General features: G+C 39.9%; 1 protein-coding gene across 2 annotated transcripts in view; it reads right to left on the bottom strand.

Moving 5' to 3' along the window:
* Positions 1-9,959, bottom strand: part of LOC121729059 (adenylate cyclase type 3) — a 37,326-nt gene extending 27,367 nt beyond the window's left edge. The window contains exons 1-6 of one of the 2 annotated variants that reach the window (XM_042117450.1): positions 9,669-9,959; positions 5,465-6,186; positions 5,243-5,392; positions 4,891-5,006; positions 404-515; positions 68-195 (exon numbers count right to left, since the gene is read on the bottom strand). In XM_042117450.1, coding sequence (XP_041973384.1) covers positions 68-195; positions 404-515; positions 4,891-5,006; positions 5,243-5,392; positions 5,465-6,007 — 1,049 coding nt within the window. In that variant the 5' untranslated portion in view covers positions 6,008-6,186; positions 9,669-9,959. The remainder of the gene's footprint in view (positions 1-67; positions 196-403; positions 516-4,890; positions 5,007-5,242; positions 5,393-5,464; positions 6,187-9,668) is intronic. The other variant, XM_042117457.1, reaches the window with a different exon arrangement.
* Between the last annotated feature and the right edge of the window lie 7,662 nt (positions 9,960-17,621).

Below are 17,621 nucleotides of genomic sequence, written 5' to 3'. Positions count from 1 at the left end.
AAAATTAAAAAGTATGTTTATTGTCTATGGAGTTACTTTCTGTTTTAATATATATTAATTTACTTACTTGATCGCCTTAACCATAGACAGCCCCATCAGAACACAGAGTACGGCGTGGTCCGGCCGCTCTACGGGCGCGCCGCTTATGCAGTAGTAGCAATCGCCGAGAATTTTTATTCTCAGTTGTTGATATTTCTGAAAAATGTTGTCATTTAAGCATTCAATCCATGATACCAATGTTTGTCGTTACATTAGGATTAGTTCACAACAAGCTATACTAAACTGTAAATAGCGTTACGATATTTGACAGTTGACACTAACAATATTGTATTTATAGTACCCGTCGACGAGATGCATTTATTTGTTTTGTTTCAATAAGAAGACCCTTCCACGGTGAACTTACCTCAGCCAACCGATCGAATCGTGCGAATAGCTCATTCAGTATGGCAACGAGGTCTTGTGCCGAATATGTGGAGGATATAGCTGTGAACCCGACGATATCCGCGTACAGTATACTGTTGACAAAACACAACAATGTGAAAATACTAAGGGGCTGTTTCACCACTTCCCGATAAGTGTCGGATAGGCCATCCACAACATATCTTGTCAGATATTTTGTCAGTTTAAGTAAACGTCATTTTTATTAAGTAGGCTTAGAGCTTGTTTCACCACTTTCTGATAAGGCTATCCATCAATTAACTTGACAGATCAAGATCGGAATCATTTCTAGAAAATAACATTTTCTAGCAATGATTCCTAGCTAGATCGATTTATCGCCCCCGAAACCCCCTATATACTAAATTTCATGAAAATCGTTGGTTGGAGCCTCCGATTGGTCCGATTGGAGAGATTCCAATTATATATATATACAAGAATTGCTCGTTTAAAGATGTAAGATTATTAAATATGGCCCTCTACAACATAATATTATGATTTAAATTTTAAATTAATATTTTCGAAGATTTAAAAATTGCGGGACGTAGCTTTTGCGGCAGTACCGACCAATGCGGGCCACGGGTAGTAATAATAATAAATAATAATAATAAAGCCTTTTATTTCCTCGATACATACCATTTTAACAAACATGGGTTGGCCACGGGTAGTAGTGAATATAAATTATTTAAAATCAAAACTACTGAATCGATTTTAATCATTTTTAGGGTTCCGTACCCAAAGGGTAAAAACGGGACCCTATTACTAAGACTTCGTTGTCTGTCCGTCTATCCGTCTGTCTGTCTGTCGCCAGGCTTTATCTCAAGAACCGCTATAGACAGACTTCAGAAATTTTCACATATTATTATTGTGTATATCTGTTGCCGCTTAGATAACAAATACTAAAAACAAAATAATATTAATTCGTACGCGAGTCCGACTCGCACTTGGCTGATTTTTAACCCCCGACAAAAAAGAGGGCTGTTATTATTTCAGTGACATAGGCTATAATATATTTTATACCCGTGCGAAGCCGGGGCGGGTCGCTAGTATTATATATTTATAGATATATATACCTACCTTGCTTTGCTGTAATTCTACAAATATAAGAAGTGCTTCGGATATTACACAAACATGTTTGCAAGCTGGAGTTCTTTTTACGTTGGTCAATAAAGCGTGGGCCGTGGCGGCCGGCCAGCGCGGGCGCGCGCCGTGTGCGAGCGGCGCTCGGCGCCCCTAGGACCACGGCGCCCGTATGCACCGCACACATTGCACCTTAGGGAAAGACGCCCCTGGATGTTCGACGGCATCATCACTAATCTGTAGGCTGAAACCTCACTTGTATGCACATACATACATTCATACACAGACTGCCAAAACCATTATCCCTTCCTTTTGGCTTCGCTGTCGGTTAAGAGTCTTTCCACAGTAGACAACCACTTTATGTTCTATCCTCAACTAAAGAAAAGACTGGAGTAAACAAGTTACATCCATTGTAAAATATATTTTCCGAGCTTTAGATTGATCCTCGGCGATAGAGAAATAAAGACGTGAGTGGAAGAACTAGATAACTAACATTTTATTATAGCTATAGTATAAGGACCATTACTCATTTTTTCCCTTATAATTTTAACAAACTTTGTAATTTTATCTACTTTTTCATGTGATATATCTGGCCAGATACATATACAGACGTAGGCCGGAGCTGGAATTGTACCATGAAACTGTTTTGAGACTCAAACAATCGGACGAGAATGCCGCGTCCTCCTCTAAGGCCGGTATAAATAGTCAGTACTCAAGATGCATCTCGGTCTCAAGACACGGTTCAGGCTCTGTTATTGGTTCAAATTTTGACAGCCAACCAATAACAGAGTCTGAACCGTGTCTTGAGACCGAGATGCATCTTGAGTACTGACTATTTATACCAGCCTAACAAACGTAAAATGACGTTATTAGAGCAGGACGCGGCATTCTCGTCCATAGACTTAATATATTTATAGGTTTATGTTCTCGTCTGATTGTTTGAGTCTCCAAACATTTCCGTAGTAGGCCTTCTGATTCGGTAGTAAATTTGATTCCGAAAGCTCGCAATATCAATAAACGTAACTCTACTGAAGTAAGTTCTATAATGGTTCTACTATCTATGCTTTGTAGGGAATAGAGTTTTTTTACTATAAAAATATGATAAGTATGCCTAACAATAATAATTAATATTATAGAATGTAGAGTGTAGTTACACAAAGTCCTGTTTTCATTCTGTGCTTACCAGCTCCGTGGTGCTTACTGTACCCTTGGTTGACTACTGAACCCTAAAACGGAACCCTAACAAGCTGATTTTTTGTAAGGTTAATGACTAGTAGATTGGACAGTACCAGTCATTGGAAAAAGCACAAAAACACAATATTTATTAATGTTGCTTTAAAAATTTCCTGTTTTTAAAGTAAAAAAACGCCTGGTTTTAAAGAAAAACAGTCAGTTTTTAAAGCAACATTAATAAATATGGTGTTTTTGTGCTTTTTCCAATGACTAGTACTATCCAATCTAATAGTCATTTACCCTATATTGGTAGGTTAATAGCAATGTTAATAGTTATAATATAATTTAAGATTAATATTGTCCTACAAATAGAACAATCCATATTTTTAGGACCATCAAGTCAAAGTATGAAATCCTTTCTATTTCTATTAGCTACCACTTTCAAGATTTTTCGCAAATAAAATTGTTGTTCGTCTTATCAAAATGAAACTACTCACAAAAAATTAGCTTGATGGTAATAAAAAAAATTGTTCTAGGGCTCTGGACTGGACGCCTCCGTGGTCTAGTGGTACAGAGCGCGGCTCTTGACTCGGAGGTCGTGGGTTCGATTCCCGCGTTGGAAACATGTTATTTCCAAGTTTGGTTAGGACAATGCAGGCTGATCACCTGATTGTCTGACAAGTAAGATGATCCATGCGTCGGATGGGCATGTAAAAAGTCGGTCCTGCGCCTGATCTCTCGCCGGTCGTGTCGGTCTGCCGTCCCACTGGGTTATGAGAGCAAAGGAATAGAGAGTGCTCTTGTGTATTGCGCACACACTGGACACTATAAAATTACTCCTGCGTAGCTGGCCTGGTTTCAATGAAACCGGCCATCGTCACCGAAACCGGTGTGGGAGCTATTATTATTATTATTACTACGAGTAGGCTTACCGCTTACTTTCCTATCTTATCAGAAAATCACCGCCTACCTTGGACGAAGCATTTGATGTAATTAATATTATACTAATTAGTTATAATTATTCTTAACACGCAAGTTACGATATTGAACTTATAACCATTATTTTTTATCGACACATGGGTGATCAGTGTAATGAAGGCAAGTTAATTTTGATTCATAAAATATTATAATAGCATCGTTAATAATTGTAATGTATTCGTGTCTCGGTGTTTGTTGCCAAACTCCTCCAAATCGGCTGGACCATTAATGAAATTGTGTATGCTTACCGGCAAAATAATAAGAGGCAAAACAACATTTGCCGGGTGAGTAGAGTATTTTTATCATTGAAGGCAACATAATAGTATACAATCTCATATCTATATTATGGCAAATTATTATTAACTAACTACTTGACCGAGCTTTGCTCGGTATTGGATAAAATACGAATAAAACGACATTTTCTAAAAATAATTCCTAGCTAGATCGATTTATCGCCCCCGAAACCCCCTATACCTATACTAAATTTCATGAAAATCGTTGGAGCCGATTCCGAGATTCCAATTATATATATACAAGAATTGCTCGTTTAAAGATATAAGATGCGCTGTGCTTACAAACAGCAACATTATACTTCGCTGCAGGCACTGCTTTCCTCAGCGCGGTCTAGTCTGCGAAAGCAAATATTTATAGAGCGCTTGAAAAATAAATTTCTAAATCTTGAGGAAACGCGTCTCGTTTAAAAACCGGGAAATTTAAGGACGATGCAGGTTGTTAAAAGACAACATCCTGAGCCCTACGTATATAACAATGAGTATATTAGTGATCGAAGAGTAGAACGATCTTTTTAGAATGTGGAGTTTTAGTCCCTACTCCCTACTGCCTTTATAGAGTACATAAGAATACATATGTGTTGTATTTGTGTTATTTCATAATATAACCACAACTGCGAATAAGACTATCGCAGCATTTGTACTTACAAACCTCATTGGTTTTTAAATGCTATTTATGTTAAGTTTTTAAAATTGTATATGCTTTATTTGGTAAATAACTAAATAAAAAAATAAAAATATGACCAACCTAAAATGATATGTAATTTTAACGATAGTTCATTATTTAAAGCATCTGTAATATTTAACCTTTATTAAAATATATTATGTCGTAGCAAACAGACATTACAGAAATTCCATAGCCGTCATCAAAAAGGCAATTGCTCTCATAACGACATCAGGCATTTTATATGACGTGATATTAGAATTTACTGACCTGACGTTTTCGTGGCGGGACATATAAATCTTCTTAAACTGCGTATCGATGAGACCCAGATCACTCCGCATCTGTACGGCGACATGCTCCGGGAGGACGGACAGAAGTAGCCTCTCCTGCAATAACAATAATTTGACGTGGACCGTTTTTACATTCTCTACAAGGTACGAAGCTTCGAAACTTTTTAATAAGCTCTGTCTTTACTCGTCACTGGCAGTGACAGAGAGAGTGGGATATGATGCCATAAAGACGGATGTTTTTTATCCTACTGGTGCCCCCTCAGACGTGATGCCCTAGGCAATTGCTTAATTTGATTAAGGGTTAATCCGTCACTGGTCACTGGCGAACTTACCTGTTCTTTACTTTGCTGCTCGATCGTGAGCTTATCTCGTAGGCTTCCCTTTGTCTCTTGAAAGGAGCTCCGCTGCTGCTTTTCGCTGACGGCGTAGGCCGTGCCTCCCAGTAACGTGGCGCCGAGTAACAAACAAGCGTTCGCAATTTGCTGCCGAGAAAAGTACTTTGTCAATTATGTCGAAATGGGAAATCGAAATGATCTCGAATCGTATAATTTTACCTGCAAGTAAAAGTCATCAGCCAGCTTGCTTTCCGTCGTCACGGCGTTGTAGTATTGCACGAGCAGGTACGCAACGAAGGAAACGGAGCTGTAGAAAATTAGCGTCATACAGTGGAACGGCAGAGTCGCGAGGGTACAATATTGCAGGACGACGGCCCATCCCAGCAGCTCGTTGTACGAGTCCCCGAGCCGACGGGACGCGCTCACGAGCAGCTGGGCCCAGAGCGCCACCCACGCGATGTGATTCAGGGCCAGGCGTGCCCTCCTGATCAGAGCGTAAACCACGGCCAGCAGCAGATTGACCATCAGGCCGACGGCGACGGAGGTGTAGGCGAAGAGCAGATCGCGCTCCCCGGGCACGAGGGCTGCGAATATCTGCAGCAGGACGCCGACACCGAGCAGCCGCAGCACGGCGCGCTGCCGCTGTTGCGTCGAGTACGCCAGGTACAGCTTCTCGTCGGACTGGTCGGAGAACCGCCACGGCGGCAGCAGGCAGACCCAGCACGAGCATTTTAAAGACTGCTCTGGATCAGATTTCTCCATTGCTCTAAATTATTTCCATTTTCTCACTTGTTAATTTCCACTATTCTTTTCAATGTACACTTTGCACTGTTGGCTGGCTGGTGTTACAAATAATTATTGTAAGCTTTCACTTCGGTCACCACAAACATCATTATAATCGAGATAGGAATTTCGGGGTTACGAATATTGTACCTACATCGCTGATGAAAATCATAATGATTATTATAATTATCGTCCAATCGTGATATGCTGCGTCTACTACCGTCGAGTGCTTAAACGCTAACGATATTTAATAACCTATTCAGTCATGTGTGAAACAGCATCAATGGGACACAACGCCATGGTTCTCGAGAAAACATTCAGCGGAGAATTTCCACTGCGGCCGGTCTAATCGAGGACGCCTGTGTAATGAATAAATTACACGCTGAAACATTGTGTTGTGCCGATGTCTGCTCATTAGCCCGGCCCGGCCGACACCGTCCGAGACCGTCACATCGTCACATCGCCACAATACATTCATTTCAATATTGACAATCGTCGTGACTAACGTGACACGTATGCTGACTGTGAAAAATCTTACAAAAGGACACACTATATTTGCTTCACATTTTTACTTCTCGCGTTATAATCTCGTGAGTCGTGACGTTACTCGCAAGACAAGTAGACCTTATAAAAAATAAGTCATCGTAACTTATTTTTGCCTAAAATTGTAAAATATTCATAATAACTTTCAGTTATCCCAGCAGCTCGTAAACTTTTCATGACAAAAATCTACACTTTAATTTTCGTATATTTAGTTAGGATTTGAAATAAGTACAATTACTATATAATAGACGTGTTTGTTTTATAGGTATGATGTATGCACAACAAATTGAAGTCCAATAACCTACTCTACAACATTAAATATAACCTAGCCTACCTTCAACACTCAAACTTTTTATTTTAACTGGCAACATTGGAAAAGCAAATGATAATTATATACACATACATATAGAATACTTGTTTACTTTACTTATTTGATACATTATCAGGTTTTACCTCTACACTTTTATAACATTTATATGGACGTATGTCACTAAACGGTACAAAAATACTAACGCCTGTAAAATAAGTAGAATACTGTTTGTTATAGGTGTTAGTACTTAGTACTCTTATAGCCGTATATTATATTATAGTACTATGTAACGAGTTTATAGTGCATTGCATCGTGGTTAAGACTATATTTTTGATGTTCGATTGTGGTTCAAAAACTGAGGAGGTGCAAGCACGAAGGTTCATACGTGGTAGAGCCATGCTTCGGCACGAATGGGCCAGCTCGGCCGGTGAAATACCACGGGCTCACAGAAAACCGGCGTGAAACAGCTTGCGCTGTGTTTCGCCGAGTGAGTGAGTTTACCGGAGGCCCAATTCCCTATTCCCTTCCCTCCCTTCCCTATTCCCTTTCTTAACCTCCCCTATTCCCTCTTAAAAGGCCGGCAACACACCTGCAGCTCTTCTGATATTGCGAGTGACCATGGGCGATAGAAATTGCTTTCCATCAGTTGACCCGTTTGCTCGTTTGCCCCCTTATTTTATTTTAAAAAAACGAAGGCTGCAACTTTCAGCTGCTTTTTCATAAAATACTGGCAGCATAAAATTAATTTAATTTTCGCTTCTTATATATTTTATAATTGTGTCTGTCTGTCTGTTACCTCTTCACGCCCAAACCACTGAACCGATTTTGTTGAAATTTGGTATGGAGATACTTTGAATCCCGGAAAGGGACATATAATATTAGAATCCTTTTTATCCCGGAAAAGTGTACGGTTCCGGTGCAATAAACGAATGTTGGGGCACCGCCCACCGGAGTTGCGGCCATCATTAGTCATTACGAGTACAATTTTTTTAACCGACTTCTAAATAAAATTATTATCCAGAAGAGATTAGAAAAACCGGCCAAGTGCGTATCGGGCCACGCGCAATATAGTACCACTAGTTTTTGGTAGTTTTTGTATGGTCAAAGAATGTACATTTATAACGTGTTTTACACTACTAACAACATCATCTCAGTTACGTTCAAAGGAATTTGAACAAAAAGTTCCTTAGATATACTTCGCCGAATACATTTTTTTAGTTGATTGACTCAACTCAAAAACTTATGAAGTCTTCTTAGCCGTGATAGTTTTTCTTTTAAATTCAGCATATTTCCTACTCCCGGATTTTTTTTTACATTTCTAGAAGCAACCGTTTAGCTAGTAGAAGGGGGGACACTAGACTCTAACGATTTTTTCCACTTTAAAACTGAATATTTCACAAACAGATCCCTAAATCATAAAATGATCTATGAATACTCATAATATTTTTAAAAACCTATCCAACGACACCCCACATAATGGGGTGGACTCGAAAAAAAATAATCATCCGCGCTTGATGTTGTATTGTAGGACCTATAGTCTCTGAGCAAAACCACGGACAGACCTAGACAGACGGACGGACAGACGGACTGACAGACGGATGGACTGACCGAAACTATAAGGGTTCCTTGTTGACTACGGAACCCTAAAAATGGTCGAAATAGAACGATACAATTTTTCTTCAAGATAAACATTTATTTAAAATGTTTTGGGATTTTTTTATTATGTACTTTGATAGTGTATTTTCAGATAACGGTAATCGAGTAAGACTATAGGCCATATATTATCACGCTAAGACTAATACGACCGAAGAAACTCAGGAAAATGTGGGAGAAACGGGGGAAATATTAGAAATTACGAACCACTGGATCAATTTTTATGGCAATATTTGGCACAGATATAGAGTAGACCAAGTGAAGGGACTAGGGACATTAGCTATTTTTTATGGAAAAATGTACGGTTTTCGTAAAATCCCTAACTTACGCGGGCGAAGCCGCGCGGGACATCTAGTAATTAATAATTATAGGTCTATCAGAATCTGATGGCAATTTTTGACAGCAGATTTTCAAAAAATATCCTTGATCGTTGGACAAATTTTTATATTTGCATGTTAACACACAGAATCAGAAAAAAAGGATCAAAATTACGTAAAATAAGTAAATTTTCTGGTTGTTTCCGAAAAACTGAAATATCTTACGGAACCCTATATTTTCCAAAATAAAAAGTAGCCTATGTTACTCGTAAATAATGTAGCTTTCGAATGGTGAAAGAATTTTTAAAATCGGTCCAGTAGTTTTTGAGCCTATTCATTACAATTAAACAAACAAACAAACAAACAAAGTTTACCTCTTTATAATATTAGTATAGATGTGGGCACAATATTTTACCTTATAAGTTACACCACTTGTAAATACGAGTAGGTACCTACATATTGTCATAAATTGTAGTCGTATCAGCTAGATCTAATATTAATACATATTATATACCGAGGATGATAATATGATTCGTTGTTCGGAGATACAAAGATATAATAAATTATATTATCAAAGTACGTTTGCGATATCTGTTTCGGATAATGAATATTTCATTGACTTTAGTTTGTATTGCTCGTATTTGAAGACACATATTTTTACTAGTTCTGTACAAATAATATCCAAGTTACATTCAGAAACTGGAAACAACGTTAACCTAACAGCGAGAATGGTGCAATAGAATAAATGAATGTCGAATACCTGACGCACTCGTTGTTTTCACCTAGGCAACTAAGATATTGTTTTTCCCTATTTTACCTGATCATACTATCTTAACAGATCGAGCACCTATTCCCGCCGAAATGATGCAGATCATCAACATACCAAAGGATGTAATCTCTGAAAAGGGCTACTGTCATACTATCGACGCATCCACTCGCATATCACGATATGAATCGATATTTATATGAACGTCCACGTCTAGGAAGGTACCGGCGGCTGGTTTAAAAATAAAAGTTAAGGAGCACAGAAAATACTAAGTAATAAAGGGTATATTGAGCGAAACGGGGTGTAAGGACGCGGGCGGTCGGGAGCGGCGCGCAAGGCGGCGTGCGCACGTGCTCGCGCGCGACTGCCGCGCGGCCGCCCTCCGCACAGCCGCGCTCGCCGCCCGCCCGCCCTCCGCACAGCCGCCCGCCCGCCCTGCCTGCCCTGCTTACTTTGCCGCCCCAAATCTCTTCGAGCTGTTTCATTACATCGATTTAGTTCCCATTCTACAGCCGTCCGTAGGTAGATCTGCTTTACTTTCGTGTCAAGAATGATAATCATATTTTCGGACAAATATTGAAACGATTTCGTTAGCAGACTTTTGTTAAAATAAAATAAGGTTATTTCTAATTATGCGAAATGTAATTACTTATTAAAACTCAAAAATTTCTACCGTCACGAATCCACAAAAATTGCGAACAATATCAATTTTGTCAACTTAGGCCTTCGACTAAATCAATGCTTATGAAAAAATAGTATGCATTATGCAAATAAATTTTATTAAGTAATAATGTTGTGTATTTTATAATAAATTATACGATAGGACCTACGATACGAGAAGATTTAATAATAACTGAAAAATGTTAATTATTATTATTGGTCGCTGTAAAGCATTTGTGTATTAACCCAAAAAAAATTGTGAGTTCATAACTCAGTCTTCAACTGCAGTCTTGTTCTAAAGGATCTAAAGAACATATAATCTGCAGTCACTCGCGTCCATATTTTGGTAGGTACTGACATTTTAAAAGCAAAACGCCTACGGTGTTTATGGTATACTCGAAAAGGTACGCACATCTCAACTCAATCTTCAATTAAAGAGGTTTGAGTTGAGATGTGTTGTTGGTAATATGTGAAAAGAACGTGAGTTGGGATGTCTTTCTGTTTCCTCTTCCTGGACTGATTTTAGTGAAATTTGGTTTTGAGCGATTTAGCCATTGGATTTAGCATTTCGGGAATGGGCATAATAATTATGATGGTTTTCATCTATCGGGGTTGTTGAATTTAATAGAAATAATTTAAGTTTTATGTTATTTACGACGGTTTTAGCGATTTCGTAACTTTTTTTTTATTACAATAATTAGGGTCCTCTATGGGCCAGTCGCCCATATTCTTTGTTTGTTTCATTTACATAATTTTATCGCGTACCAAGATTACACTTTCTCTTAATCTACTCTAAGTCCATCACGTCTTGAACCTTTTAAATTATACATTATTATACTATTACTATATATTATATAATACTATTATGATACCCACGTCATATTGAAAACTATAATTAATCACTATTTTATAATGCTTGCCGCACTGAAGGGTCGTGTGTGGTCCCAGTATAGCCAGCAGATCCGACATTTTCGGATTTCTTCAGATATGATGCTGCACTTAAGGCCTTTAGATGTTGTGGCATTGGCTTGGTGGTGTTATTGGTCAAGGTCTGTTAACCCCACTGAGCTGTCTAGGTTCCGTACTTAGTTATATTATCATACAATGGGGTTAGTGTTAATTTATATAATAAAATTTCGTAACTTGTTTATTCATAGAAAGAGAATCCAAAGAAAAATAAGCCCCTTCCCCCCCCCCACACTATTCAATAAAGGATCTTGCACAATATTATTTTTTCTTGAATTAAATTCCATTTTAGCGTGTTAGTGCTTACGAGAAATAGCAACTGAAATTGAATTTCGCTCACTATATGTTTAAACGATTCACAGTCTGGCAGTTGAATCGGAACTATTATAATTTCGTTATCTCTCCGTCAGAATGCAGGTCACAGGTCACGAGTCACACTGGGCGGGCGGCGGACGGCGGACGACGGGCGGATGGCGGATGGCGGGCGGCGGACGGCGGCGCTACGCCGAGTGTGTCGTTAAAAATTTAATGAGAAACATACAGCTACTTTACCTTTTGTAGTCTTGTTGTCCTATAATAGAAATACTTCAGGTACTTACTGTTCTTTATCTATTAGGGTTAAACATCTACTATACAGGGTGTAACAAAAATAAGTGATAATACTTCAGGGTGTACGTGTTCCTTGTAGAGAGCTCACTGTGAAAGTAGCAGTGCTGAAGAGCAAAAATTATTTTCACTTTTGTATGGGGAAACTCGTGAGATAAAGTATCTCAAAGATCGTGCTATGAAAACAATTTTGTTCGGTTCTATAAATTCAATCTTGTTTAAAGATTTTTTACAGAAAATTTTATTCCTTTTGACTTTTGTAGATTTAATCACGTAATAACTTAAGAACGTTTTAATACAGTAATAACAAATTGTAAATTTTTCGAATAATAACAGTTGTCGAAATTCAAGAAATATTACTCCCAAACACAAAAGAAAAAGTCTGTCTCTAGCCATTTTTTTGTATTCATTAAAAATTAAAATACTTATAACAGGATTAACTGCCGCACTCACAGTGGACCATTAACCCTACAACGGAACCCTAACAAGCTGTTTTTTTGTATATTGATAGGTTAATAGTTATATAATTTAAGAGTAACATTGTCCTAAATAGAACAATCCATATATTAGGACCATCAAGTTAAAGTATGAAATCCTTTCTATTTGTGTTAGCTACCACTTTCAAAAATTTTCGCTGATTAAAATGTTGTTCGTCTTATCAAAATGAAGCTACTCACAAAAAATTTGCTTGATAGTAATAAAAAAAAACTTGTTCTAGGGCTCCCGTACCTACTATTCATGAGTTCAGCGGGGCTAAAATGGTCGCTTTGAAGAATCATGATATGAATCATAATATGATTCATTTTTCTAAAATCTCAAAATGCAACTCTGCTTGCAATTCATTTCTGTATTTTTGTACTGATTTGACATTTGTCAGTTTGACAGTTTTGACAATTCATTTGCTGAATTGATTGAGAGGAATTGCTAAATGTGACCATTTTAGCCCCGCAGTGCCTTTGAATCAAGAGACACCTTCGTATGACACTTATTTGTAACATATGTATTATGTTTAAGTTGCTAGAAACAACATCTTAACCACCATGTGTGTTTTAATAAATTTCTAGGATTTACCTCTACTGTTCATAGAACCTATCATCAGATCACCACTTTCGTAAATTTAGATTATATCCTATACAGCAACGCAAGAATTTTGAAAATCGGTCCACAAACAGCGAAATAATCATCAAAAACATCAGCTTCGATGCAAAATATCACGAAAAATACCAATAATTGGGTCATAATGACGTGATGGCCCATGGTACAATAATTATAGTTGTGATGATGATGATTAATCAAATTGATATAATATATTGGCTTATGCTTTCAGTTGTTAAGACAACGCCAAAACCCCCGAACCTATAAGGATTCAAAAGTTCTGTTAGGTACCTTCGAAACCAGGGTGGTGCGAAATATTACTTTTTGGTAGCATTTGCCTTAAAATCAGTACTTATATTATGTTTCCATACAAATTTCAAAAGAGTCCCCTCGATTTCTCATGGATTCCATCATCAGATCACCACTTTTATGAATATGGTACCAAATTCGGATTCAATCTTATACAACAACAAAATAATTATGAAAATTGGTCCACAAACGGCGAAGTTATGGTTGAACATACAAAAAAATATATTATATAGAGAATAGACGAACATATTATTATTATAACCTCCTCCTTTTTGGAAGTCGGTTAAAAATGAGTAATGACAGTGGGCTACGACGCTCACGCTCAACGCAGCGATCATTGATCGCTATGTTAAAATAATAATAAATGAGTAAAAGTGATTTCATAAGAAAAATTGTTATGAATAGCATATTTTATCGATTGTAATTGGTATACAAATATTTAGAAATTAAAAAAAAAACGACTTGACAAAAAACTATAAGTAAGTAAAGCTAAAATTTTCAAAATTTTTATTTTTACCGTTATATCTTTATTTTATTTCAAAAATCTCCTAATCTTTGACATTTACCTTGTCAACATCGCAATTAATAATTGTCACGCAGTTAACAGTTTATATCAGCTTTGATCATTGGTATCGAGACTCGACGGTAGGCCATCGTAGTAGGGTCTTATCAGTAGCATCGAACGCTACGAGTCTATATTGTTTTTCGGTACACGGTATACGGACATGTAGTGCCATCTAGCGGCAAACCAGCGAAACTGATCAGGGGACACACTACACATAAATCCCCTACTCAAAACTAGATGGCGCTAGGTGGTACATGCTCGAGCCTCCTAGAAAGTTCCACTTGTTTACTTGTTTACGTGAATCAGGAACTTTCTGGAATTCGTCTCGCCATATAAAAAACCACAGGGGAAGCCCGGCAATTCAGTTCGATCTGAGCGATCATCAAGGCGATTTCACAGTGACAACAAGTGATCAATAGTGAGTGAACCAGTGAAACCTGCGACTTGGCTACGACCTAGGACAGTGATAGTGCTTAGTGATTGGACCTAGTGATTAGTGTTTGGACTAAGTGCTAAGTGTTGTGACCTAGTGTGTGCTTGTGTGACCTAGACTTAGTGAATAAAGTCTTCAAGAGAGTCACCAGGTCTGTCTCTCCAAATCCTCGAACCCTAGCACGTAACAACTGGTGTCAGAAGTGCGATTTGGAGATGCCATTGACTCCGAGAGAGGACTTCAAGGGGAGTGTCAGGACAAGGGCGCAGCGAGCTGCTGCCATTGACTCCGAGAGGGGAGTTGCGGAGGCCACACCCACTAGGGACCAAGTTCCGCCCACTAAGGGACAGGTCCCACTCACTGGCCCCGCCCACCTGGCTCCGCCCACTGACCACGCCCACCAGGCTTCGCCCACTTTGGACGAAGCCACGCCCACTGGCTCCGCCCACCGGGACACGCCCACTGGCCACGCCCCTCAGGCTCCGCCCACTCTGGGCGTGGCCACACCCACTGGCCCCGCCCATCGGGGCCCGCCTGCTCAAGCCCCGACCACGGGCTCTACCCACCTTGACTCGCCCGTAGCTTCTGCGCCCCCTCAAGTGGCACTTCAATTAGAAAGCCTAATTGGATTAATTCAGGCTTTGCAAGAGTCACAAGACCGCAAGCTCGGCGCATTGCAGGAGTCACAAGACCGCAAGCTCGGCGCATTGCAGGAGTCACACGACCGCAAGCTCGGCGCCTTGCAAGAGTTTCAAAAGGCTGAAATCAGAGCGATTCGAGAATCACAAGAGCAACAAAAAGACCTTCAAGAAAAAGCGCTTCTGGCTATAAAGGATGTCAGTAACACGGTGACTAAGCTTCGTAAAGATGTCGACGTAATTAAAGAAAGAGTTACTGGGTTAGAGTCGGTTGTGGAAAATTTGAAAACCGGATTCACTGAACTACAGAAGAGAGTAGTGCGCCTTGAAACTACGGGAGTTGCGGTGTCTAGTGGACCCACTGGTGTGGCGCAAGGGCCAAGAGTAAAGGTGCCGCCGTATGACGGCACTACTTCTTGGAACGCTTATCGTCGGCAATTTCAGACTGTTGCTACCGCAAACCGATGGACGGAGAAGCAATGCTTTACCGCTCTCACTGTCGCGCTCAGAGGGCAAGCCTTGTCGGTCCTGGAAGCACATACAGGAAAAAGGTTCCAAGACCTGATGGAGGCACTGGAATCCAGATACGGGGCGCGACACCTGGAGCACGTGTTCCGTGCCCAACTGCGTGACAGAGTCCAACGCTCAGAAGAAGGGCTTCAACAATGGGCGTTGGAAATTGAAAACCTCGTCAGGAAGGCATACCCAGGAGCCGACACCAAGATGGTCGACACGCATATTGTTCAAGCATTTGTCGACGGAATCAGGGAACTGGAGGTCAGAGCTGCAGTAAGGCTACGTCACCACACCTCGCTAAAAGAAGCATTGGCGCATGTTTTGGAGGTCGAGGCTGTTCGCCGTGACATACGACAGACCCATAAGGTCCACGAGGTCTCTGAGGAAGTTAAGGAGGTCAAGGCTCCCACGAAGAGAAGTTTTGAAGCCATGTGCTACAAGTGTGGTGAGAGGGGCCATCTTCAGCTCAACTGCCCGCAGAAGGTGACCCACATGGCAAGGATGGAAAGAGTCGAGGAACAAATAGAGGAGCTGAGGAAGCAAGCAGTTTCGTCCCGTGCCCAGGATAAGGGGAAACGAATAGAATCCAGGACTAAAGGGCGAGTACTTGATGACGCGGAGAAAGCCCCGGTAACTGTTGCCTCCCAGGCACGGAGCGGAGAAACAAAGAGAACAAGTAATTTGGGGCACTTGAAGAATGACGCAATGAGAAAGGCTCAAGAAAGAGATGATGAACTTCGGCACATCATCACATGGAAGAAACGGGGTGACGTAAAACCAATCTGGAGTGAGGTTGCACCCACTTCCGCTGCCACTAAGGCGTACTCTATTCGTAACATTATTATTACCATTTAGCAATCAGTTGTGATATTATATGTACCTTAAGACCTTTGAGCGACTGCTTTTAACAGGCTTTGGACCACCACACATTCCCACCACAGCTGTATCTCCCATGTCGCCAGGATCGACGAAGGTGTCCAACCATGAAACACCTTTGAAATGATCTCAGGGAGCCCGAGGGACATCGTAAAGCTGTCTTCTTGGAACCCGCACGAAATTAATCAGAAGAAAATATTAGGAGTAGGAAGTACCAGTTGTGAGTTGAGCGACTGCTGCTTTAAAGCTTTTTTATTTACCTACACACAGCCTGCCATGCCCAATGTCATTCAAGTAGGTACCTATATAGATCGAATGTGGCAAAAAATTGCAATTAAGGCCCAGTAGTCCCTAAAATAAGCAGGTCGATGTCTGTCAGTACGAATATCGACGTTAAGGACATTAAAATAACATTCATATCAGCGCGCCTTCTACAGTGGCTGTTACGCACTCGCCGCGTGCCTTGATAATAGAAAATAGGAGTAGAAACTTTCTGTTTTTAGTATTACACAAATCAAATATATCAAATCGTTTACGTTAGGTTACGACACATGTACCTACTACATTTTATGTTTTTTCTAGAAAGTGTGTAATTTAGCCATAAAATGATTTAATTATGAAAAACAGCGTTATAACAGTCATCTTTGAGATTTTTTTCTATCGAGCAGAATTTTTCAAATTGTGTACCTTTGCGTATAGGAAATTTTCTCAATTTTAAAACGGTACTTATTTTATACTTAAATAATGACATTTCCTTTACTAAAAACGTGTTTTAAAAAACCCATTTTACGTAGCTGCAACAACCACAGCGCCTTAAGTCCGACACGCATAATTTGGTAAGTTGTTGGAATAGTCATTGGGATTTAAAGAACCATTTCTTTGGAATTTAAAGAACCTTCGTCCTGTGAGTGTGAGACGTGAGTCATGTCTACTCACACTCACAGGACGAAGTGTGTATTTTTTTGTATGTGTGCGTGTAACAAGACGTAGTGCACACCGATCTAAAAACTTGATCAGTGGTCAGTCGGCCCGAGGCAAGTTTTAAGATGAAGCAAAATTGGATTATAATTTATGGCGCCTTCTTGCTAGCTTGAATTTTATCAACGTTGAGTTGACCTTGACCTTTAAGGCGTCCTCTGGTAGTTGGCGCCTTGAGCGACCGCTCAGTTCACCCTAGCCCCATATCCTTTCCTAAAAAGTTGCAGGATGCGGAAATGCCGTTCCGCATCCTGCGGGGGATGGGGCACCACCCTACCGCGGATATGTGGGACTCGCTGCGTCTTATTAGAATATGGTAGTAACGCAGCCTCTACCCACTAAAAACTTAGCGATACTCCTCC

The sequence above is a fragment of the Aricia agestis genome, chromosome 1 (genome assembly GCF_905147365.1).
Source record: "Aricia agestis chromosome 1, ilAriAges1.1, whole genome shotgun sequence".
Classification (NCBI taxonomy): Eukaryota; Metazoa; Arthropoda; class Insecta; order Lepidoptera; family Lycaenidae; genus Aricia; species Aricia agestis.
The sequence above is the reverse complement of the archived record's forward strand: the minus strand, read 5'-3'. Positions and strand labels throughout refer to the sequence as shown.